This window comes from Pteropus medius, unplaced genomic scaffold, assembly GCF_902729225.1.
Source record: "Pteropus medius unplaced genomic scaffold, Ma_sr-lr_union100, whole genome shotgun sequence".
Taxonomy (NCBI): domain Eukaryota; kingdom Metazoa; phylum Chordata; class Mammalia; order Chiroptera; family Pteropodidae; genus Pteropus; species Pteropus medius.
This window is the reverse complement of record NW_024349796.1, coordinates 15,749,640-15,773,501: the sequence shown is the minus strand read 5'-3', so window position 1 is coordinate 15,773,501 and position 23,862 is coordinate 15,749,640. Positions and strand designations below refer to the sequence as shown.

The following is a 23,862-nucleotide window of genomic DNA, read 5'->3' as shown; positions in this document are numbered from 1 at the left end:
ATATTTTTTTCGCTAAAACGCTCATGACTAGTATTACAGAGAAGTCTTCCCCGGCACGTTGCAGACCCAGGGGGAATCGGCGAGTGAACAATATGGGAATCGACAGTGACAGCAAATGAAACACACACTAGGTCTGCAGGAGAAGGTTGGGGGCCCGCGCCCCAGCACCACACAGTAAGGTGGGAGACACAGCTGACACAGCTCAGTGAGTTGGGTCTTGCCTTCGGTAGTAAGGCAAAACCCGGCCCTCTGAGACCATTCCCATTCTGAGTCCTTATGAATATTTAGGAGGAAAAAACGTATTAGTTATCCATCGCTCTGTAAAAAATTACCCCAGTATGTAGCACCGTCAAACAAACATGTCTTAGGTCACAGTTTCTCTGAGTGAGGAATCTAGGAGGGGCTCACCTGGGAGCTTCTGTTGGGTCTGTCCTGAGGCTGCAGGCAGCTGCTGGCTGAGGCCACGGTCATGTGCAGGCTGGAGGAAGACAATCACAGGGCACTGGGTCCTGTCCAAGCCCACTCCTCACAGAGGCTCCGATCAAGCCTGAAACCGTATGTCCCGCGAACTCTGAAGCCTTGGCTGGTGGGAGCAGAGCCAGGAACGAGGGCCACCTGTCGCCCCTTCGCAAGCCCAGGATCAGGCCGCACTTCGAGCGGCCCCTCCCAGGAGGTGGACGCCTGAGCGTGTAGGCCCCGCATGGCATCAGAAGCCAGGGGGGTCCCTGCTGCCCCAGGCCCCCTGAAAGATTGCTGTGGTTCGTTTCTTTGGGTTAAACCCAACCCGTGCGCACGCGGCGTGGGTCAGGGGTGCTGGGGCTTCCAACCCATTCAGGGGTCCCGAGCGGCCTCATCGCCCGCTTGGGCTCTCGGAGGACCCCAAGTTCCCGAAGAACTTCAGGACGGAACCTAACGAACGGCCTGTTGCCTTGGTGCAGCGGGGCCAGGCCGGCGGGGGTCTTCCAACGAGGGACACCTGACGGGACACCTGCCGGCTGGGCCCGCTCACCTGGGGGGCGGGGGCGGGGTCCGCAGCGCGCCGGGGCCGGGGGTCCCGGACAGGCCTAGACCCGGTACCGGGCCAGGACCTGCTCCCCATCACGGGCTCTTAGGAGAAACCAGGTGTCTGCCAATGCCCGAGGCCGCACTGCACAAAGGCTGCCGTCCCCCCGAAGCCAGACGTCAAGGGCGCTCGAGGCCTACTCGGGGGGACCTGGGGGCCCTGGTTTCCGGAGGAGTCTGGGTCCCCGCCAGCAGCTCTTTCGAATCGGAAACGACTCTCGCCACCGTTGCAGCCACTGTATCAGACGGCTTTGGGGGGCGGGAGGGGATGGCCCCGCCACCCGGGAAAACGTACGGTGGTGAGGCTGGGCCGAGGCGGCGGAGGCCTGGAGGGCTCGCTCTCCCCAGGCCTGCTGAGGGGTGCATAGCGGGCACTGGGGTACCGAGGGCCTGCCGAGGGGTGCATACTGTGCGCTGGGGGCACCGGGGGTTCTGTAGCATTCAAGGGTCCTGAGCGGCGGGATCCCTGGCATGCTCTTGGGGTGCCTGAGGCATCTGAACAATTCCAAGCCCTAACCCACCATACGGGCAAGGTTCCCACTGAGCGCAGATCTCAAGGGCCGGGCTGGAGGCTGGCTGACGAATGCTCCGGGGGACAGCTGGGAGCCTTGATGGCTGGAGAAGCCCCAGCCCCCTCTGTGTGGCCTCTCACCATTCAGAAGTCTAGCTCAAGCTCCTTTACAACAGGCAACTTCTGAGAGGACGAGCTGCCACGTGTAAGTGCTAATCAAGGCTCCACTTGCATCCTATTTGCGACTATTTCATTGGCCAAAGCAAGTCACGTGGCCAAGCCCATGTGGGTCTCTGCAGGGCCGTGAATTCCAGAAGGCGTGGTACTTTGGGGACCTTCAATGTAACAGCCTATAACGGCCATTGATCAAGTATTAACAACTAACGTTCACAGCTTTAAAAGCGTTTCCATTTATTACCTCATTCTGTTTAACAATGATCCTCGAGGAATAAATAAATGTCACCCCTGTTTACAAAGAAAGAACCTGGAGCTCAGAAATCTGGACACCTAAAATCCCACAATTAGGAAATGGTAGAATTGACACTTGCGCTTAGATTTTATTACTGTGTTTTTCTGTTATATCACAGCTATCTTTTTTTTTTTTTTTTTTTTTTGGCCAGCGCAGTCTGTGTTTGTGTAATATTTCCAAGTTTTGAAAATTTGTTGACAAATAAATAAGAAAATCATCCATTTTTCCCCAAATACTTTCTCCAAAGCTTAGATTGTTTATTTTTAATTCTTTGGGAGAAACGCACCCAGTTCTCAAAAACTTTGATATATCACAAGAGTCATTAGCGACGTTTGCTTATTGTAAAGTAAGCGCTAATGTTTGCTTATTGTAAAGTAAGCCCCAAGAAAGCCAGGATGGCTATTTGGAAGAACATACCCCACGTCAAATCCGAAAGGGGATTTATTTAGACTTCGTGATGCCCAGAGTTTCTTCTGAGGAACAGAGCTTTTCTGCACTGCAGCCCCATGACAAAGAGTTTCAGCCACAAACTCCCAGACCCAAGTCCCTTGAGGCATTTATACTACTGTGCAAAACGTCACTACTAACGGACCACGATTGACTAACAGAACTTGTATCACTGGGGTGGAGTTGGGGTGGGGGGCGCTTATCAATAAAAATTTAGACTGAGAAAGAATCCACACATATTCTCATTACTGATTGCAATTCCCGGATGCAGGAGAATGCGTCAGAAGGAGATGAAAATCAGATGCGTCTCAAACACTCCCCGTGGTGCCGTTGCCATGGCAATAATGGCGGAGGAGCAGAGGCCCAGGGGGCCCGCAGCCCTGCGTCCCTTCCTAGGATGAGGCGCTCCACTGAGGAATGCCCCGTCATCTGGTTCCATACCCTCGGCCCCCAGCTTCCAGGTGACACAGTTCATTAGGAGCCTTTATGGCTGGGCCTTTGATCCATTCCCTCTGCTTCCCTTGTCACTTTCCCGGTAGGCAGAGAAATAAGGAAAACTTAATAGGCCAAATAGCTCAGAACTCCCCATCTTGTACGGACATCCTTGTAAGAAGCTTCTCCTTTAAGCAACCTCAGGCTTCACGATCATCGACCTTTTGTGACCTGCCTCATGCCATTCCAACTTCACAGGAGCAAGGCCAATAAGAGGTGTCATGGGAGTGGGGGGCAACGGAAAAATACGTCAGTCTGGCCTTGGGAGCTCCGTGAGTTTGTAGCAAACCAGAGTTCAGTCAGTCTTGCTTCTTGTCAATGTTATAACGAAATGCCATTCCAGGACCTGCCTGTATGTGATTTTCAGGTGGAAAAGTACACTTCTATGTGGCCTGAAGCAGGAGCAACCAGCCTGCCCGTCTTGGGGCTCTTGGTGTTCCCAGAAGGATGTCATACCTTATTTCGTTTTCTAGAGTATTCATCTAACACATACTGATATTGGGATCGATTAAGACCAGAGAAGATAGCAAATCCTCCCCCAAGGAATTCACATGCTAAAAGAAAGAACAAGCTCCTGGGGAAAATAAATTAATAACAGAAGCTTAGCATCCACCGAGATGCCAAGAGCTCAAACTTGCGTGCCAGTGGTCTATTGCTATTACTGTCCTTAACCTTGAAGGCTGACAAAGGTTCCATCTGCTCTGGACTTTCATGCTGCTCCCCTCGTGCTCTGACTGCTGTATCGTTCTGCTTCATTCACCTGACCTGATCTCCTGAGGCATCCCTCTCTGAGAAACATCTCACCTCTTCAAACAGCCTCGCCCTGACTAAAGCATAGGGCTTCAGGCAGTCTGGAGGGCGGGGACACAGGCCTTGCTTATTTTCAAAGCCACCCAAGTGATCCCAACATGCAGGCAAGTTCGGGGACCAGGGCCCTAAGGAGAGCGATAAAGGACAGAACTTCTAGATGGAAACAGAGACTTGTGACTTAGTGATCCGTTTTTTTTTCAAGAACGGTTTTTGCTTTCTGCTTTCTGCACCCTCTTCCCTGCCTCACCCCAAGCTAAAAGGCTTCAATGTTAAAAGGTTAAGAAGAAGGCCTAACAGTCACATGACAGTCTATCTTTCAAAACCATCTCCCAACTCATATATTTTGAATCTGGGCGAAGCACCCCATCCCCCAGACACCTGGCTCACTCCTATTACCTTACACACTAATGGTAGCCGTTGGCTCTCGTAAGAAAATGCCAGCTTCTTCATGATGATAGTATGCATTAAATAGACATACACACCTTTCAATTCAGAGGGGCTCGAAGGGAGGGGAGAGGGGACAGAGAGACAGAGACATAGACAGCAGCCGTCAATTTAGTGGATGTTTTCTGCCACCTACTGGACATTTTGGGATGTGCTATGCAGAAGTCACCTGTAATCACAGTGCCTGTCATATAGAGGTGGCTCAATACTGAACGGTGTGGAATCTCCTTATTTTTATTTATAAAAATCTTGGGAGCATTGCCAAATACCTACACATGATTGTTTTGTAGGTGACCTTTTAGAAGGCCAAATAGTCCCTACAACATGCTTTTTTACTTTAGTTTCTTATGCTCACCTCTATTTATCATTTCTTAAAAGCTGAACATCTAGATTATCGAGACTTGTTCCCAAGCACGTGATGTAATTAAAAGATCTGTCATCTCCCTGACCTTTCGCTCTCAGAGTCCCTCGGGGCTCAGTGATCGGACCGCCTCTGTTTTCATCCCCTGCCTTGACGATGTCATCTGGCCCTCGACTTTAAACTTTCTCCACACACATTTATGCCCAGCATGTCTATCTCCAGGTTCATCGACCCTGCTGTGTACTTGGCGTCTCTCCTTGGACGTCTCACAGACATGTCAAACCTCACACGTCTGACTCTTTGCTCATGCTTTCAGCTCACGCTTCTTCCCGCGTCCCCCCGGCCCCCACTCACATCTACTCTGCCAATCTTCCCTCTTCGATAAACGGCAACTCTATTCTTCCAGTTCTTCTGTCCCCCAGAAACACTGGGGTCATCCTTGACTGTTCCCCTTTCATCAGACTCCACGTTAAGTCCATCGGGAAATTCTTTTGGATATTTCCAGAATGCAACGCCCCCGGTCTAAGCCATCCTGTCTTACCCGGATGATTGTGGTGGCCTCCTAGTGTTCCTCCTGAAGTCTACGTCCCCAAAGAAGCCAGGGCTGTTCGCTCCTGGACCAGATCACGTCCCTCCTCCTCCGCTTTGAAGCGCTCCAGTGGGTTCCCACCTCACCCAGGGTGCGAGCCGCGGCCCTGACGATGGCCTTCTCGGCTGCGGGTCTGGCCCCCAGCTCGTTGCCAGCCTCATCTAGGACCACTCTTCCTCGCTCCTGTCACTCCAAGCCCACACTCTGTCCCCGCAGGAACCTTAGCGCTGCCGGGCTCGGGGCCAGCCTTCCTTCCCTGACATCACCCTCTCATTTCCTTCACTGAGTCTTTTAACTCGGGTCTCAGCTCCTCTTCAGGCGACTTCCATTCCCCTTCACCGCCACTGAACACCTCGCCGCCTCGCTCTTCTCCTCCTGAGCACTTATCATTGAACACACGCCACATTTCACTTATCTTGTCTGTCACCCTCTTCCCTTCCCTCCCCGCCCCGCCCTCTGGCCAGAGTGGGAGGGGTTTGGCCTGTGTGTTCCTTGCTGTATCTCCTGTCCCTGTAATACCAGAACTTAATATTTAGTACACCTTAATGGGTGGGGGAAGGTACTATAGGATTGGAAAAATAAGGAGAGAACAGACTTGTAATTGTCTTTATTTCCTGATGTTAAAATGGCTACCTTTAATATTTTTCTCATTACATTTACACTCTCAGCTCATCCTAAGTCCTTCACTGAAATATACCATTACAATCTGGATCAACAAAATGACACGCTAGTTCTAATCTTGGCTCTTAACTTCAGGACGGTTACAATAGCTGAAATTTCCTCGAGTTCTTTCAGTGACATGTTTGCAAGTGAACCAGGTTAAAATGCAGCAAAGAACCAGCACTGGGCTCTACTCAGCGTTGTTCCCGGGGCCGCTGCTGGTCCTTCCTGCTTCCCCTACAGGTCAAGGCCCTGGTGAACGGCCGGATGGGACGTCCAGAACCCCATGGAGCGGTATTCGCCACCATATTTTTTTAATACGCACATATTAAAAAAAGATAAGGAATGTGGTATTTTCTAGAGCACGATTGCTTTGGACAATAGAGTATTTCTGAATGTGCTTTTGTTTCTTCGTACGTTTATGTAGCACTGAAAATGCCACCTCAAGCTGCTGAAGTACAAAGTCTCCCACAGATGGTTGGACAGTGATAACGATAAGCTCTCTAGCTTAGCTTGTCACAGTACATGACACACATCATACCGGATAAATACTGTGACTAAGGTAGGTACGATACATGAGCCAGTGGAAATGCTCCTTTGAGATCAAGAGGTAACAGGTACTAACAAACAGAAACCAAACAGGTCAAGGCATGTCGAACATTTAATAAACTCGCAGCATCAAACAACTGATGAAAATGTGTCATTTTAAAATATTACTGGGAAGAATTATGATTTTCATGTTAACTTACTGTCTTAATAAACGTAAAAATATTTATTGAAAAGCATATAAAGTCCAATGAAACTAAGTAAAATTACTTTTATTTTTATAAATAGATAATTCATCATACAAACAACTTTTAGCAGAATGTTAGCTGTTCATTATCTGCTTTAAGTATGAAATGTATGCAACAGTTAAGTTACATCTCTCTATAACCTTCATGCAACTACTTTTGTTAACTTCCCCGTATTTCCAACACTACTTCAAAGACAGGATAAATAATAGGGTATTTCAGTCACAAAGTGTCACCTTTGCTGCGTCAACAGAATATGATCTGCTTATGTCACGGCTGCCAGTTATGGATTATAACACCAGGATTTACTGGACTTTACAGAAGCAGCTAGCATATTCCATGTTTTCATTCCCTATGCAGTAGTATGATCCACAACGATGTCACTGTGAAAACTAGTAACTAGGTTCTCAAACACTAGGATCTAAGAGAAATAGACCCTCTAGACGGAGAGCAACAAGCTGGCATCAAGTACTGCTGAACGTTTTGTCAGTAAATGGCATATAACAGATAGATGAATGATTCTGTAATCAAAATACAGTGAAATTTAATTATTTTTTTCTATAGACAGCCAAGTAAAATTAATGTTGTTATTACTCCACTTATTCTGGAAATTGCGGCTTCAAATGTTAAATGTTTTACAGCAACGAATATTTCCATAGATTATTTTTAGTAGCATGGCCATATATTAAAAAAATGCTCCGATTCTATGTAGTTTTCAAGAGTGTAAACTATGATTTAAGTAATCATTTATTTGAATACAATATTGATTCAGAAAAGCATAATCTATTCATTCTTCATAATGAAATGTTCAGTCCAATTTTGATGCTTTATGCAGATGTCACTTATTTCTCACGAAGCTGCGGTGTGGATTCAGGTTTATCCGTGTAAGTACTCAGCACAGCGCCTGGCATGTGATAAGCTCTCAGTATACATTACTATTATTATTTCTATGAAGTGAATCAATCCATTTATAATAGGAAAATTAGCTAACGCCCCAAGAGAACAATCAGAAAATAAACCTACAGAGGTATGACTTCTTTTAATGATTATGCAGCCACTACATCCCAAGTTTTGTATATGTGCTAAACGGTTTCGAATATTACAAACTATTTTTAAGATCATACTATACCTGTCTGCTCTGTTAAGTTTTTGCTATGGCCTCTGGCCTAAAGCAATACAATTCTGACAGAATATGTACATTAGAAAACCATATAAAAACAGTGCACACGGAGATCGGGTCAGGCATTGTACCGTCACCTCCCAAAGAAGTAGTGACCAGCGTCATTCAGGACGCCCTAGCTCCTTTGGGTTTAAAGTTTTTTCTTTTTCTTTTTCAATTATAGTAGATATTCAATATTACTTTATGCCGGTTTCAGGTGTACAGCCTAGTGTTTTTTTTCTTTACGTCGCATCTTATTTGACTTCTGCAAAACCTGTCGCCCTGTCTTCTCTCATACAGAAACATTACGAGCTGTGACAAAGTTCTGTCCTCTAAGGAAAAAATTCCTTAGAAAGGTTCTTGTAAAAGCCACTGTAGGTTTATGGAGACTGGAACGGGGTGCTGGGCCACCACGGTAAGAGTGAGTTCTCGAATGGTCTCGACAAACTAAAAACACTGATCTTTTGAGTAAATTATAGATACGTACGTATGTAAAGGATTTGATGAAGATTTTCTGATGTTTAACTATAAATAACTTTTTTTCCCCACTAGAAAAGTTAACTGACTCAACGTAACAAGTCTGTCCTACGATGAACAAAATCATGAAAGAAAAAGTCTGTCAAAAACAGACTCCTGCCATTCTTTCAGTATCAAATAAGAAGGAAAACAAATTTTTTTTGTTAAGATACAACAGCACACCTGACACCACATGATTCTGGCCTACAATGTTATTCTGTGACTATTACCACCCAGAATTTGGGGCGGGGGGGAACCCAACCCTCAAACACGCCCTTCAGAGGCACAATAAAATCCTCCCCATGTTGTCCTGGTTAAAAGGAGTGTGGAAACGAAGCGCGACACCTCTCCGCTACACCAAAAATCGAGAACGAATAACCGGAAGGCAGATTCCCTCTGAATGCACTATCATTCTACAGGCTTCGGGGAGATCAGCTCCGCGGTTTCATCCCGTGTGCCCCGTCACTGTGTTTTAGGAGATGCAGCAGCCCGTGTCCTTCTGGGGCTTGATATCGGGTTCTTTCACAGGTTTCACCACCTCTTCTGGCTTGGGTTTGGTCTAGAGAGGAAGAAAGAACGACAGAGCGTGAGAACGTAAGCTAAGGTTTGGAACAGGGACACTGTTTTTCCGCTTCAGATTTTAAAAGACGCACTAAGAAATCACACTGAGACGAAGGGAGCTTTTCCAGGAGCTACACGTCGTGTCCACTCAAGACGCAGTCAGAAGCGACATTTCAGTGAGGATGGACACGCGACGGGTAGGCGAAAATCAAGCGAACGGTGCTCTTCCTCCTTCTGAGGAAGACAGTGAGGGGGAACCACGCGCGGGGACCCTCAGGGAGACAGTGAGGGGGAACCACGCGCGGGGACCCTCACGTCTGGAGATCGCTCGTGAGGGTACAGGCTACGTGCGCGGGCCCATCTTAGAGGCTGAACAGGACACAGAGATACTTGTTCTCAGGAAGAGCGGTTCTAGTGTGGGTAGGACATTGTATAGAAACCATCCGATTTCAAGGAAGGAGCCGCGGCTGCGAAGTAATTCCCGCGGCCTTCTCCCAGACCCCTCCTTTGTGGAAGTCAGACCTCGACACTGCCACCTGCCCCCATGTGATTCAGCACACCGAGATGTACTTGGAGAAAAGTGAACGAAAGCGGTCTCGTTTTAGCCCGGGGTGATGTACTTCGTGGACTGCTGAAATCAGGCCAAATCTTCAAACGCCCCGCACTACGCTAAATCGGAAAGAGCACCGCTGTCGCGACAGAAAGCCGGGCGAGCCGCCCTTCTCGAAGCAGGCTCTGCCAAGCCGGCGAAAGGGCGAGACAGTGCGCTGAAGCGGCGTCAGTCAGTCGGGCAGAAAGTCAGAAGACGATGCAGGCCTCCAGGTTCACGCTTAGACACAGCTATCTACTCATCTGGAGGAAAACAGCAGGGCTAACTCTGCACCCCTGTGACGCGAGCGCGAGTGAGTGGCAGGCGCGCGCTCGTACACCGTCGTCCTTGGGTCTGCCGCTGAGGTCGAACGCGGCCAGCGCTTCTGGGGTCCACTGCGCGCTCGCAGGCGGAAACTCGAAAGGCACCGGCTCCACGAGACCGTAGTTGGCTTTGAGCTCCAGCTGCGGGGCTTCGGTTGGGACTTTTTGAAAGTAACTGCAAAATAATTTAAACAGCAATTCACTCATCTGTCCGTCAGCTATTTGGCTGTCTTACTGCGTTCGAGGGCCTGTGCGAGGGACAACAGACAGCTCAGTGACGCGGTGAGGATTTTTCGCGCCTCACGTCGCTTACGGAGGCGGGACGCGTCACGACGCCTTGTGAACTACAAGGCAAGTGGAACCGAAGCCCCGACGGGTGCGGCGTCGTGGGCATGCACGAGGAGGGCCGTGAACCCAGATTTTGGGGGTTCGAGGAGGCTTTCCAAAGGAAGCGATGGGGGTTAAACTGGGCACGTGCAAGGGCGTGCAAGAGCTCGGCACGACCAGACGACATCCCCGGTGGAACAATGAAGAGAGGGAAGGGGGACAAATAGATTCTAGCAACCCACGCGGGTGGTGATCGGCAGTCTACGCAATGCTGACTTAACGACAAAGTGCTTGCCCGATGGACAATGAATTTCCCTGCTTTGCAGGTAGCTGAAGGCACGGCGCGAAGGACACGCAGAAGGAGCTGAGACCAGATACATAATGTGCAGAGGAAGGGCCGGGAAACGAGAAAAATCGGGGTGGTCTAAGCCGGCTACAGGCTACGAATGCAGGCTCCAGTTTAACGGCTGCTTCTGTATATCATCATCATCGCCAGAGGCAGCATAAAAGTTAGGTCCAACACAGGTGAACTTTGTATTATCAACTTAAAGAGCGGATTAACCGCAGTTCACCATGAAATCTTTGGGAGCAGATCAGTCAGCCCGCCTCGGCCACAGACCCCCAACCGTGGACCAGAAACAGGGCAGACATTTCCCGGAAACGGTCTGCGTGGACGTGAACCTGGGCGGCTCAAACCTGGGTTGTTCGAGGGTCAGTGTGTACGATTATCGCTATTGCTACGGCAGTACTGGGCGGGACTCACATAAACCCATTTTCCCGCTGACACTTCTCCAGGGTGTTCTTCACCAGGCTTCCGAGCTTCCTGAAGAACAAGTGCCCCGAGGGTTTGACCGTCGGCCCCGGCCCCTTGGTTTCTCCATATTCTCTGCACAATGCTTCCGCCTTTGCGTAAACTGCACGTGAAGGGACACAGAGTGGTCTGGCTGTAATTCGTTTTTGAGCATTTCCACTAAAAGGCTGTAAGCTGCAGATGGTGGGCAATTTCGCTGCTCTTTACCTAGTGTGACAGCAACACGCAGACCAGTGCGAGGGGAAGGAGGGTATTTTCTACAGATTTCAGGTTTTTGAAACGTTTTTTTTTCTCCAATTACCTCATTCCCATTCGCTTTCATGAACTGAGCCAGAATTTCTTTTAAACGCCTCACCCCTTTATGATAAAACACGTTTTTAAAAAAGGAGTTCATACTCCGGCAGAAACACTCACGTTTCTCGGCTTCTTGGAGGGACCTGATCGCTTCGCCACATTTGTCACTAGCCAGCAGCGTCTGACCGTGGTAACAGTACGCCTGGTGGAGGAAACGCACTTTTATTCACTCTCCCCCCGAACGATGCTCCCCGCCAGCTCTGCTTCATTATACGCGTGGCAGGTGAATCGATGCCTCTGCCCACGGTTTGAAGTTTCAGGGCGATCCTTACGTTAATTTATTTGAGTAAGTGGAATTATGTCACGGCTTTGAGCCAAACTGGCCTTCCGAGCATGGGCTGACAGCAACAAGGACTTGCTGAAACCCGTTTTTAAAACCAGGGCGCAGTGGACGAAGGGGAAAGTTTCTGTGACAATGGGGACGGAAAGGGGGGGGGTACTGAGGTCGCGGCCTGAACGGGCTTTAGGAGAAAGAAAGGCAAGAGGCGGAAGGTGGCCGCCTCGGCTCTTCAAGCATGTCCACTGGGGGAGGACAGCGCGTGGTCACGCAGTACGCTTGAAGACAGAGAAGGCAAAAGAAATAAAAACGCTCGTCCAGATCTGAAAGAGGTTTCTGATTCTCACTCATGTAATATTCTACCCAACAAAGTCATAAACTTGTGTGGTGGGCGAGAGAGACTGAGCAGTGACTCCCAAAGCAGTGCCTATGACTGCTTTGTCACCACTCGAGGTGACACTCGCTGTGGTGTGCCTGGCAGCTGGGGTCAGTAAACGTCTTCCTCCACATACAGGATGAAAGGAGACACTGTTATTAAGTGTGCAGAAGGTTCCAGCTTAAGAGCGGGTTTAAGACAATCGGTAACTCCACGGCTGGACTCCGTGCGCAGCCCCCGGCACCTCCTACTCCAGTTCGCAGTGGCTGCGCCGGCAGCCAGTGACCGTGTACTGACAGCTGTCCACTGTCTGTAAAACTAAGCCTGGCGAGATGACAGACCTGGCACTCGGGGATCAGAATGACAGTAATTTACACCGTTTCGGGGTTATAGATACTTACATAAGCTGTGTAGAAACACATTTTCAAGAGAAGATATTTTCTCCATTTAGCAGAGTAGGCAGGCTCCAAACTGGATAAAGTATGATCTAAAGTTACATTTTAAAAAGCAGAATATAATTTCACCCTGATTCACTAGAAGCCTTTTAGTTCATGTGTTCAGATGCTAAAAGCAGAATGCCATTCAAGTCTAAAACCCAAGGATTTACACATTTTTTAAAAACCTCACTTTATTTAAAGTGATTTGTTTTCCCCATAGCTCTATTTTAACTCCATGAGACTAAATACCACGACCCCTCTTCGATATGATGAGTCATGCAACTTAAGTTTAACATAACGATCAAAACAGGTATGACTAAGAAGTTCAAGGTAAGTACAAATTACACTATTATATTATCAAATTTTTAAAACTGGTCTGACACAGCAATGCACAGAAGAGCCTAGTCTCCTCTGGCATGCCCAGGTCACTGCCATCACGATGTGGCTACGTGCCTGTCTCTTTCTCCGGACTGTGACTCTGTTCTACTGACCTCTCGTTTACCAACAACTAAAACAGTAACCATCCCGTAAACTGAAACATATGCATGTTTTCTAAATAAGTGAATGAAAAGAAAAATAGACTAATGAGAAAATCTGAGTTTTAGTCCCAGCTTCCCACCTGCTAGCAGTTAAATTACGAGTCAGTTATGTTAATTCTCTGGATTTCGGTTTCTTGTCTAAATAAAGATAGCGACTATGAAATTGTTATAAAGACCAAAAAAATTTCAAAAGCAAAAGAGCAGTAAAATTATTAGATGTAACTGGTTAAAAAATATAGTATCCTCCTTTCCATTAGAAGCTATGCAGCCTGTTAACTGTGAACAGCTAATTCTTTTATTTTCTTTTAAACAAAATTAATAAAAATAATGCAGATATTATTCCGGTTTTGCAAATAATGAAACATCTGAGAATCTTTATGATTTGCTTGTTCCCTATTGAGCCAAGAGGACAATCTGAACATCTGAAGACTAAAAAATACAACAGAAAAGCACACTGACCCGCTTTCTGATAGAAATTGGCCGTTTCGTAGGCCAGCGCAGCGATCAGGCCAGGAGCATGTTTCAGCTCGATAGCTCGGGCGATCGTTACTGTAACCAGAACACAAAATGAGTATGTCATTCCATTCACCTGCAATCACTCTACGTTCAACTATTACAGCAAAGCTTAGACTGACGATTTGAGATTTTGTCTGTCAAAGGTTTTAACATGAAAAGCTACAGAAAATGCAAACAAACAGAATACTGAGCTTGTTGGTTTGGATACCATTTCTTTAAATAAATCACTAGCCAATAACTAGCTAATTGCAGAAAATTACCACTACAAAAAAGCATGATTTAAGAGGAAACGAAGCCTTTGAGGGCATTGGAGTCTGAAATAAAGAAAAACAAAAGCCTACAAAGTTCCTTGTTTTCATCTTAAGTCTTCATTTATTTCCTGCGATTGAAAGCTAAAGATTTCAAGCCAAGCCGCATAATGAAAGAGGAACAGAATGAGCCCGGCACGGTAGAGGTGGAAAAGATGAGTTACAAAGATGAGTTACGGAATGAATTCTATGCTGTCAGAAACAGCAGGAAATCAAAATCCTCTTTAAAAGAGCCATTAAGTTGTGAGGCCTTTTCCTAACTAAAAATGAGGCAAATCCTAAAGGGAAAGTTATTCCTTTCTATAAATGTCTCAAACTCTGAACCTCAATTCTAGCTTATTCTGATTTTGGAAAAAAGAATTAAAGGCCAATAGAGACTTCCTTCAAAAAACAAAAAATCTTCCAATAGGTAGGATACCTTCTTGAGCTTCAGCCTGACACTGGATAATATAAGCTTCTATCAGCCGGGCTTCTAAATCTCTCCCCTTTTCTGCAGGTGTGATAAGCTTTGGGATGTGAGTTTCCTGAGAGAGAAAGAAAACCAAAAAAGCCATATTTAGTCTAACCCAGTTGTGAGTAATGAAGAAAATGGAAGTTGACACATTCGGTTTGAAGATTTATCAGAAATTTAGGGTACTAACAAAAAAATGCGCCCCCCAAAAGAAAAATAATACTAAGCTTACAGAGAATAAAAGCTGCTGCATACTGAAACTTTCACAGCTTTTTAAAAGCTTTTGTAAAAATAAGGAATCCAAGAGCAAAATTTGGGTCATAATAGACTGGTTTGATATATAAGTCATATCTTCATCTCAGAAAACGTTTAACTGAAACAGTAACCAAAGTTCCCTTCTGCATGACGCCAGAGTCGTCCATTCGCATTAATAACTGTAGAGACGAAGAAGACTACATTTCTATAGCTAAGTCAGGATCAGAGCCTTTTAATCGCTGTAAAAGCACTTTATTTTATCATGAGAAAATCCAACATTGGCCTCCAGGAGAATTTACCCCCAAGCTCAGTCTTGCAGAAGCACCGGACAGAGGATAATGGGAAATGGTGAGAACCATCAAACACGGTGCTCTGTTTTCTCCTATCTTCTCAGAAGAGACAGAAAAATAAGCAGTGAACCACAACTTGAATTTTCTAATTGTAACATTCACTGCTGATCTCCTAAAATGGAGACATTTAATATTTCTAATTGGCTACATTCATCGACATAAGGAAAACATACTAGTTCTTGTCACATAATGAAATCATCTCCTCCCCCCATCCTCCTAAATAAAAATTATTCGAGAATTATAAACAGTAAGAACATATTTTATTATTATTACTTTACCTTTAAGTGTTTAAAAATCCCAGCTGCAATTTTCAGGCTTCGATGGACCTCTTTGGCTTCCTCTTCTGTTACGCTTAGAGACAGGAGGAACATTGCTCAGAGGAGGGACCCCGTTTCTGCTGTCACAACCGACAGCTACTGCCTCCCATAAAACCGAATGAGTCACTCGTGTTTCTCACCGCTAGTTTCTTTTTTTCCCTTTTAACACCAGGCTCCGTAACTCTGATAACTCTAATGGTAACATGATGAGGCAACTTTCCATTTATCAGAAGTGGCACCTTTTATCAATAGCTTAGACTGTTTAATGCAGCTCCATACCCCGAAAAAATAACACACATGCATAGAAACCCTTCCCCTTTAACTTACTTTTCTTTTCCAGCCAGTCTTGAAGCATATTTGGTATACCACAAAGCTACATTAAATCCCATGGAAATTAATTCAAAAACAGCATCCTGCTGGGCACTAGAATTAGAAATATGATCATTAAGTTTTGCCAATTAATGAGACATCGCTACATGACACCTATTGTACGTCCAACTCAAAATTATAAAGACTATCTGTTAACTGCGAAATGAAAATGGTCCTTGTGTTTAATATAGGCGGGAAGACACACACACACACACACACACACACAAATTAACAATGAATACTTAACACAATGGCCCAGTACGTACTTCATAATAGTAAACATGAGAATAGGAGTTATCCCCAAAGGTTATCCTGCAGAGAGTAGCTTTAAAAATAGATTTCTGGGACTTAAACCCAGAGAGTTAGAAAGTCCTGGGAGGGGCCCAGAGTCTCATTTTGAACAAGTTCCCAGCTGGTTCTGAAGCAGGTGGTTCTTAGGCCACATGCTAAGAAAGCGGAATTCGGAGGATAGGTGGTTACAGGCTACAACGACTACGGAAGGCTGCGTGGTGTGCGGTCTGGACTGTCCTTGGGAAGCAGAAGGCCGTCTCGGGTGAGGAATGACGCTGTGGAAGCACAAGAAAGGACGGAGGTTTCCCCGACAGCAGGGACCCAACGAGCCTGACTGGAGCAGATGGTCTGTGAAAACAAAGCGAGGCACAGGAGGGCGAAAAGCCAAGCGGAAGCGAAGCTGCAGGTTTCAAATGCCAAGGCGGAGTGCGCTACGAAGAAAGAGGTCTCAAAAATGAGTACATTTGGTATCTGGTTTCCTTCAGATTCTACTACTAATATGACAGAAAGATGGCAAAAGCTTATAAAACAAATAAGATAATACTAATTTTTAATCATTATCGTTCTGGTAAGACCCTGAAAATTCTTTATGCCTTACCTCATTTATTGCAAATGATAAAGGAAACAAAAGCAACATCCTTATTCTACACATGTAATCCTAAGATATTGAAAAAATGACCCAAAGAGAAGAAACTAGAATGATTTTGCTTTGTATTTTTTTATTTAACTGTGCCTCCATCTTAAAAGGAATGGAGACACGTGGAGACATTTAGATTAAAAAAAAATGCTTACAAAAAAATAGTCATTCAAAAATAACTTATAAGCTATCTCGTTTAACATGTTATAACATAAAAAACAATGACAAACTTCTTAAAAGTTTCACCCTGCTGCAAAAATTTTAATGCATAGTTTAACCCTTTCCCCATTCACTCCGAGATAATTCGCAGATCACAGTCCTAACCTCATCCCCAAAGTCTGCCGTGAAATATCTCGCTTTTATTATTATTTCGCATCGCTCTAGTGTATTGATAGTCTTTGGAAACAACATTTACAGCTTTCTGTTTTTAGCAGTTCAATGGCTGAAAACGTCAAATGCTAAAAAACGTGGGGTTCCTACGTGGGATGTTAAACGAACTCGGGCAGCGAGCTGCCCTGTTTTTTTTTAAAGGGAAAGGGGTTAATTTCATCTTTGAGAATTTTCAAATCAATTGTATCTGGTGATCTCGTAGACATATCTAATCTAAAACTTCATCTTTAAATAATGAGTTTTGCTAAGTTATGTGAGTTTCATGAATAAGTCTCTTTTAATCTGAGTTATTTCAACCTGCCTTGCTCCGAAGACTCCAATCTATTGCACCTAACGTAAATAGTAGTTGGAGTACATAGTTGATACCGTGCAGCGTCTATTGAATAAGCAGCAATCAAAGATAAAGTAACTTAAAAATCTCAGATTTCCAGAACATTCAGTATTATTACCTAAGACCTTCATCACGTAATTCTTCACTGTCTTGTAAAACTGTTGAAAAATGCTGTCACAAGAATCCAAATTTGGCATAGTAGAAAAAAGTATCAATTTATATAATGCAAAAACACTTTGCATTCCGCCCAAGTTTTATAAAGTAATAATAAGTTTGCCTGTATAAAACAAAAAGAAATTTAAAGAAAAACATTCCTTAATTTTAGATGAAGCGCAAAGCTGTCATAGAAAGAAAAACGGAAAATGAAGACTTGAAAAATCTTAGTATGTCTGACTACTAAAATGTGGAAAGGATCCGTCGTTAGTCCCCAGCTTAATACCTAATTTATGAATTCTACATCCAAGACTCCCAAGAAAGGAAGGACACCGACATTCGTTCAATGTGCATTCAAGATGCCTGGCGTTAGTCACTTCACGTCACTTTTCCTAGTTCGTTCCTCACAAGAGCTCTAGTCTCTGTAACCCCGACACAGCGGAAGCAGCAGGAGTTCGCAGAAGGAAGAGCTGACAGTGCCTGAGTGGCGTGGGAAGCCAGAGCCCACCCTGGTCTTTCGGCGATCTCCATTTCCCTCCCTTCTGATGTTATCAAATGGTGATTCTAAAGTGACGTGAGATAAAGATATGACCATTTAAACAGCCCGACGGTGCAAAAAAAGCAGTTAAACAAAAATCTGGCACCATTATGATGTTTCCTGTCCTAATCAGACCTCTGTGAAGTAGTTTCACAAGAGCGATGAGGAAGTTCGAGGGAAAGCTTTTAATAAGGGCAGAAAGAAGAGAGAGAAATTAGGAAGAGAACAAATAATGCGAGTCGAAAAGAGTACAGAGCTAGGGTGAAAGCAGGGAGAACGAGAGAAAGAGAGAGACTGACCAAGGACGTCTGAACTTTCCATCAGAAAAGTAGGGCGAAAACCAGAATCCTGCTCTGCTTGAAAGGAGGCAGAGACCAGAAGCCAGCGCTGGCTTCCGAACTCCCAAACGTTCTCTGTACAAAGTCAAGGCTGTTCTAGTTAACGTCGCTCGATGATCTCAGAAATAGATCTGGTCTAGGAGAAACAAATTATGCTTTTACTTAATAGGAAGTATTAGAAGTTTAGGTAAAACACTAAAAATTAACTTCCTGCTGGGAAAATGCTGATCGCATCTATATTTTATTTCTTCAAACACAGGGGCTGTGTGAGTTAACAGTGGCTAATAGTTCCAAACTGGCTTCGACTTGGTCCTCTTGGCACTGCTCACCTGGGGACCTGTCCTTGTAACGTGTCGGTCCACTTGAAATTTTGAATATATCGTAACTTGCTTTCTTGGCTAGATTCATCCAATGAATTTATGAAACCTATAAAAAGATAAAGAACATTTCAGTTTTAGAAGAAATATCAAGTGCTCTATTTAGAAAATTTTTCAGATAAGGACTTTTCCAGGTACCTGAATGAAACTTCTAACCCCTCTCCCTTCCTGTATGTCACACCTCCTCCTAAGGCAATATAATACGAAGTACACACACATTTAATTTTCAAAATGTTAAAAAGACCATCCTACAGTCTCATATTTCTGAACCTCAGGCACACCAAACAATATAGCCAGGAACCAAAAGTAAATGTGAACTTCTGTATAGCTGTCTTTCAAAAACCCTGAAATTCATATAAATAACCAACCTTGTAAAAGAGAAAAATATGAATCTGCTGCATTCTTCATCATTTCTGGATTACAGCTCAAATCAGTGAACAGTTCAAGCAGTCGTGCTCGGGACGATCTCAAGTCACTTATGGAAGACAGAAACAGTAAAGCTGAGTGAGCTGTGCTACAAAGAATCTACGTAAAAGTGGCATAAATTTCCCAATGTAAAAGCTTTCAAACACAGCACACACGTACACATCCTGGCAGGTATTAATAACTGCACAGGGATCGATTCGATTAGGACCGACATTGGAGGTGCCTGAAATTTCCACTAACAATTGTTTGAAGACTTGCACTAAGATAAACTCGGTCCAATTAAAGGAGCAAATTATGGATATAATTATGTAATAAAAGTATACAGTAAGTTTTCATTTAAAAAATCAAACACAAGTTCTTAGGACGAGAGGAAGGAATTAAGAAGGAATAAACTAAACTAACCAGTTTTACAAAAGAAGTTTTTGAAAAATGGAAATTTAACATCTTTGTACATGAATTTAGTATCACCTTAAAATTTCAAAATTTGACCTTATGTCAAAATATACTTTAAGCAGCAAACAGTATTTTAAAAACAAAATTGCGTTCTATAATTCTATACACACACACGAAAAATACTGAAAGACACGTGGCCGCTTTAAAACGTCTCCATTCTCCTTTACTCCTCTGCAGCAATGTCGCAGGCCGTTTCCTTCTTGAAACTCTTTCTCCCGTGATTCCAGGAACGCTAAAATTTCCAAGTTCTCCTCTTATCTCTGAAAGTGCCTTCTATGTTTTTTTTTTTACCTCCTTTTCTTATTACCACCTCCCAAGATGTTCAGTCTGGCTTCCCCCCTTCTCTCTCTTGAGGTCTCGCCTATTAGTGCGACTTTAGATCCAATCCTAGCTCTGCATCATCCGCTCTAACTTGGTCCTGTTCCAGTTCCACATCTGATCGCAGAAGGCAACTTGTTTAGTGAGGGTTCCAGAAACCACACTACACGAACAATGACGGAGGACACTTGTGCATGAATGACTAAAGACTAAATTTCAATTGTAAGCACCAAGAGAATAAGGACTGCCTATCTAGAACGTAGTAGGTGCCTAGAACAAAGCATGGAGTCGAATTTCTTTGTTGAGTGGAAGAATACTAACATCTCCAATACCGTAAGATTCTGAAGAGCTGTAACGTAGCAGTGCTGTTGGAAGAGAACACTGACTTAACCCTGCATGCTCCAGGTGCAGTGTTCATTCGCCGATACTGGCTCTAAGGAGGCCCTACTCCCAGAAAGCACACGCCAACAATCACATACGGCTGAGTAAAAATGGGATGGGATACCTCAGGAACGTCATTTTTGAGTAACTGCGCTAGAAGCTGGGAAGAAGTAATTCCTGGACTAGCAGAAAATTTGAACTTTAAGGCCTATTCTAGACTCAAATAGTTTGCTAGCTATGTCTAGGATGGTGCTCCATCGTCACCTGCAACCCAACTTTATAAAGTTATAGTCATCTTAAAATTATAGAATTTAAAAAAAATGTACTTTAGAAATATCCAATTTAGACTGTTCATTTTATTGATGACTAAAAGCTGAGACTTGCCCAATGCTACAGATAAAAGTTAACTGGGACCAATCTCTGGGAGTCGAAGAGTAGGACTGGTGAACTATAACCTGTAAATTGTCTTCGCATGGCCCACAGCTTTTTTTATTTTGTAAAAATGAACAAAGAAAAATATGCAACAGCACCTGTACGTAGCCCACAAAGCCTAAAATATTATTAGACTTTAAAGAAAAAAATTTGCTCACCTCTGGTCTTGATTTATAAGCCACTTTTCCTACTTTTTGTTTCAATTACTTCTTTCCACAAAAAAGCACCAACTCTCTTAATTTTTATTTACCATCAATGTCCTGATCATCTGGTTTCTACATCTCAATACACTGAACACTTTTCAACTTCCCAGAGCACATCGGTCTGGCCAGCCGACTCCTAAATATCTCTTGCATCTATCTCTTTTTATTCCAAACTGCTCTGGCCACTACCTCTAGAACACGAGGTTTTCGGCAGAAATGACTTTCTCTCCTCCCTTCTATCTAAGTCAGGGATCGGCAAACTTTCTTCTGTATAAGCCGAAGTAAATATTTTAAGCTCTCTGGGTCATAAAGTCTCTGTTGGGACTACTCAGCTTGCTGTGTAAAGGAAAGAAGACAAATGTGGCCACAGACAACATGCAAATAAGTGGGGGTGGAGTGGCCGTGTTCCATTAAGATTTTACTTATAAAAACAAGTAGTGGCCCAAATCTGTTGGACCTAATTTGCCAACCCTTGATCTAAGGTATTTAAACTCCAGCTCAAGTCCTTTCTCCTATGCGAACACTAGTCAGGACACAGGGTCTCTCTCTCCACGTGACTCAATGAATTTACTACCTGGCCAATTAGCCACATCCACGTATGATGCTGTGGATCTCTGTACTATTGAAATAGCTTAACTCCTTTATTCTGATTGTTTTAGCCTCTCTGGGACTCACTTACTGATCTAAATTAAGGACCCTGGCCTTGATGGCTGTCAAAGTTGAATAACCTACGATTTAACTCTTCACATCATTTACAAGTTTATAAGGAGTCTACTACGGTTAAGGACAGTGTGTTACGGTTAAGGACACTGTGTTACGTACTTCTGTATTGCCCATGGGACCTAAATAAGTATCTTGTATCCAAGGGTGGCTCAATCGGTACTTGCTGAGATTGACTAAAACTTACCTGCAAATTTTTGAAGCAGCAGGACCGGAGACTACGCCATAGTAATTAAAAGAAACGGGAGCTGTGGCTTTTAATGGGTTCCTATGAAACCAATGTGTCATTTTCTCCAGATGTTTCCTATAAACAAAAAAGTACGTAATATATAAAAGTTAAATGAAATATTTAATAAAATCTGACTGCAGGGTATATATATACTTTCATATAAGATATATAGAAAACAGACCCATATAAAAATAAAATACTTCACCGCTGTAAGACAATCTTGTTTTGTCTATACATAGTAATCTATGTTTAGATCAGATCTAGTAAAAATAGTATCTGGAAATTTGCCCACAATAACTGCAATGTTAAATATACTGGAGCAGTCATATTTAAACCTTAATGCATAAAAATCACCTGGAGAGTAGGTCTCGTTAAAATACAGGTTCTAATTTGACAGGCTGGGGTAGCACCTGTGATGCTGCTACTGCTGGTTCCCAAACTACACTTCTGAGCAGCAAAGTACTAGGCTTTGGTTGGACAGCGGAAGTGAGAAGGGCCCAGGGCCAGATGAATGTAATATCCGAAAGAGAGTCAAATGGTGACCCTTGTTTAGTCTGCTAAGGTTGAGAGAAATAGGTTTTAAATTAGCTATATTTCCCACATGATATTGCTGGCTGGTTACAGCATGTTCTAGAAATAGACTTTCCACGTAATAGTTAATAATTACCAATATTTTCATGATTAAAAAAAATACTTGATCAATAACTTAAAAACCAAAATAATTGAAAAACTATTAAAGTGAAATGCCAACTTAAAAAAAAAATTAAGCTTAATTTTTTAGGTTAAAAAAAAAACCAGTATGTCACTCTCCTAAAAGTCCTTGAGGTAGATAGTGCAGATTTTACAGGAAGGCATAGCTGAGGACTTAAATATGGCAATTAGATTCCAGGAAGTCATAGATACGAAATCCTGATAAGGTTTAATTTGAAAGCATTATACAATGTTGTCGATCAACTTTTCTTAATGGGAAAAAAACGTAGGCTCCGCAGGGTATAAAACACCTACTTTAAACACCCCTCTTACCCTTGAATATTTACTTATTCAAGGCAAAACCGGTTTTGGAGAGCACTAGACAGTTAATGAAGAGAAAATTCATTGTGTATTCAATAAACAATTGAGCAAGCTCATTTATGACTCAAAATATTTAACAAGTCCTCCTAAAAATATATATATATATATATATATGATCCTTACACGTGATCCATGTAAACCTCCTGTATAACCGAAGTAAAACGAATACAGCATCTAGAGACAGCTAAATCGAGCCTTCTAGAGATAATGGCAAACAATATGCTTAATTTTGTGACAGCAAATTTCCCACACACACTCTCCCAAGGCGGCCTCCCGCCGTCGATGGAAACGCCCGACGTTCTGTATACGTCTCCCCACTGCAGAACCTGGAAGGTCAACACGGAACTGTCCGCCCGGCCCCATCCTTCCGCTTCGGAGACCCCGCATTCGTTTTCAGGAATTCGGAGGGTGGGGTCGCGGAGCGCCACACCCACACGCAGGCGCGGGGGTCCTGTAGGTGCAGCGCGGCGGTGGGACCGACGCCGCCACCCCACCCGGAGGAGGACCCGATTGGCGACAGGGTCCCCCGACCCGAGCAGCGCGCCTGAGCCCGGGGCCCCACTTCCTGTTTACCGGCCTCTCGGACCGTGCGCGCCCCGCGCAGGCGCCAACCCCAGCGCCCCTCTTTCCCGGTGGGCGTTTCCGTGAAAAAGCAAACAGTCCCCCCGGGGGGGCCGCGAATGGACCCCATGTAGTTCAGAGCCCCCCCCTGCATGCAGGAGCGGCGCGCACGGAAATTTCGCGCATGCGGCTTACACCAGCGGTTCACGGGGCCCGCGTGGGTTTCCTTTCGTGGGTTTCAGGGTAGTAGGAGGAGGCTACCTTTGGGGACAACTATCCGGGAGTCTATGGAGACTGTAACAGGGGGTGCCCCACTGCTTGGGACTCCGGGGGGACGACAGCGACAAGACTATGACGGGGAGCCCCCGTCCTCTCGACATACTCACCGGGCCTCCCGGGGGCTGGACGGCAGGCTCTCGGGGAAGCGAGGCGGCGTCCGCGTCGGCAGGCCACAGGCGGAGGGCGCGGACAGCCGGGCCACCGAGCCTCGGCCTCGCGAGACTGCGCGTGCGCCGGCCGCGGTCACGTGACCGGGCGCCATG

The 23,862-nt window shown here is 44.8% G+C and overlaps 1 protein-coding gene across 4 annotated transcripts; it reads right to left on the bottom strand.

The window, feature by feature from the left end:
- Positions 1 to 6,488: 6,488 nt before the first annotated feature.
- On the bottom strand, positions 6,489 to 23,850 carry BROX (BRO1 domain and CAAX motif containing). Of its 4 annotated transcripts, none has more exons than XM_039883444.1 (13): positions 23,707 to 23,849; positions 21,647 to 21,763; positions 18,895 to 19,001; positions 18,479 to 18,575; positions 15,430 to 15,525; positions 15,064 to 15,136; positions 14,148 to 14,253; positions 13,365 to 13,454; positions 12,331 to 12,416; positions 11,337 to 11,418; positions 10,875 to 11,025; positions 9,800 to 9,959; positions 6,489 to 8,870 (listed from the first exon to the last, which is right to left on the bottom strand). In XM_039883444.1, the coding sequence occupies exons 2-13, from the start codon at positions 21,745 to 21,747 to the stop codon at positions 8,784 to 8,786; spliced, it is 1,236 nt and encodes a 411-aa protein (XP_039739378.1). In that variant the 5' UTR covers positions 21,748 to 21,763; positions 23,707 to 23,849; the 3' UTR covers positions 6,489 to 8,783. The 4 variants fall into 4 exon arrangements, with proteins under 4 accessions (XP_039739378.1, XP_039739379.1, XP_039739380.1 ...); XM_039883445.1 differs by lacking the exon at positions 23,707 to 23,849 and adding an exon at positions 23,014 to 23,279; XM_039883446.1 differs by lacking the exon at positions 23,707 to 23,849 and adding an exon at positions 22,043 to 22,321.
- Positions 23,851 to 23,862: the final 12 nt, after the last annotated feature.

Bases quoted from the DNA above. Each gene is read 5' to 3' on its own strand.
- BROX (XM_039883444.1), bottom strand. From the start codon at position 21,747: ATGACACATTGGTTTCATAGGAACCCATTAAAAGCCACAGCTCCCGTT. The intron at 14,254-15,063 runs GTAAAGTAATAA...TTTCTCTCTCAG, and splicing joins GGATTTTTAAACACTTAAAG to GAAACTCACATCCCAAAGCT. The intron at 9,960-10,874 runs GTGAGTCCCGCC...ATTATTTTGCAG, and splicing joins CAGCGGGAAAATGGGTTTAT to TTACTTTCAAAAAGTCCCAA.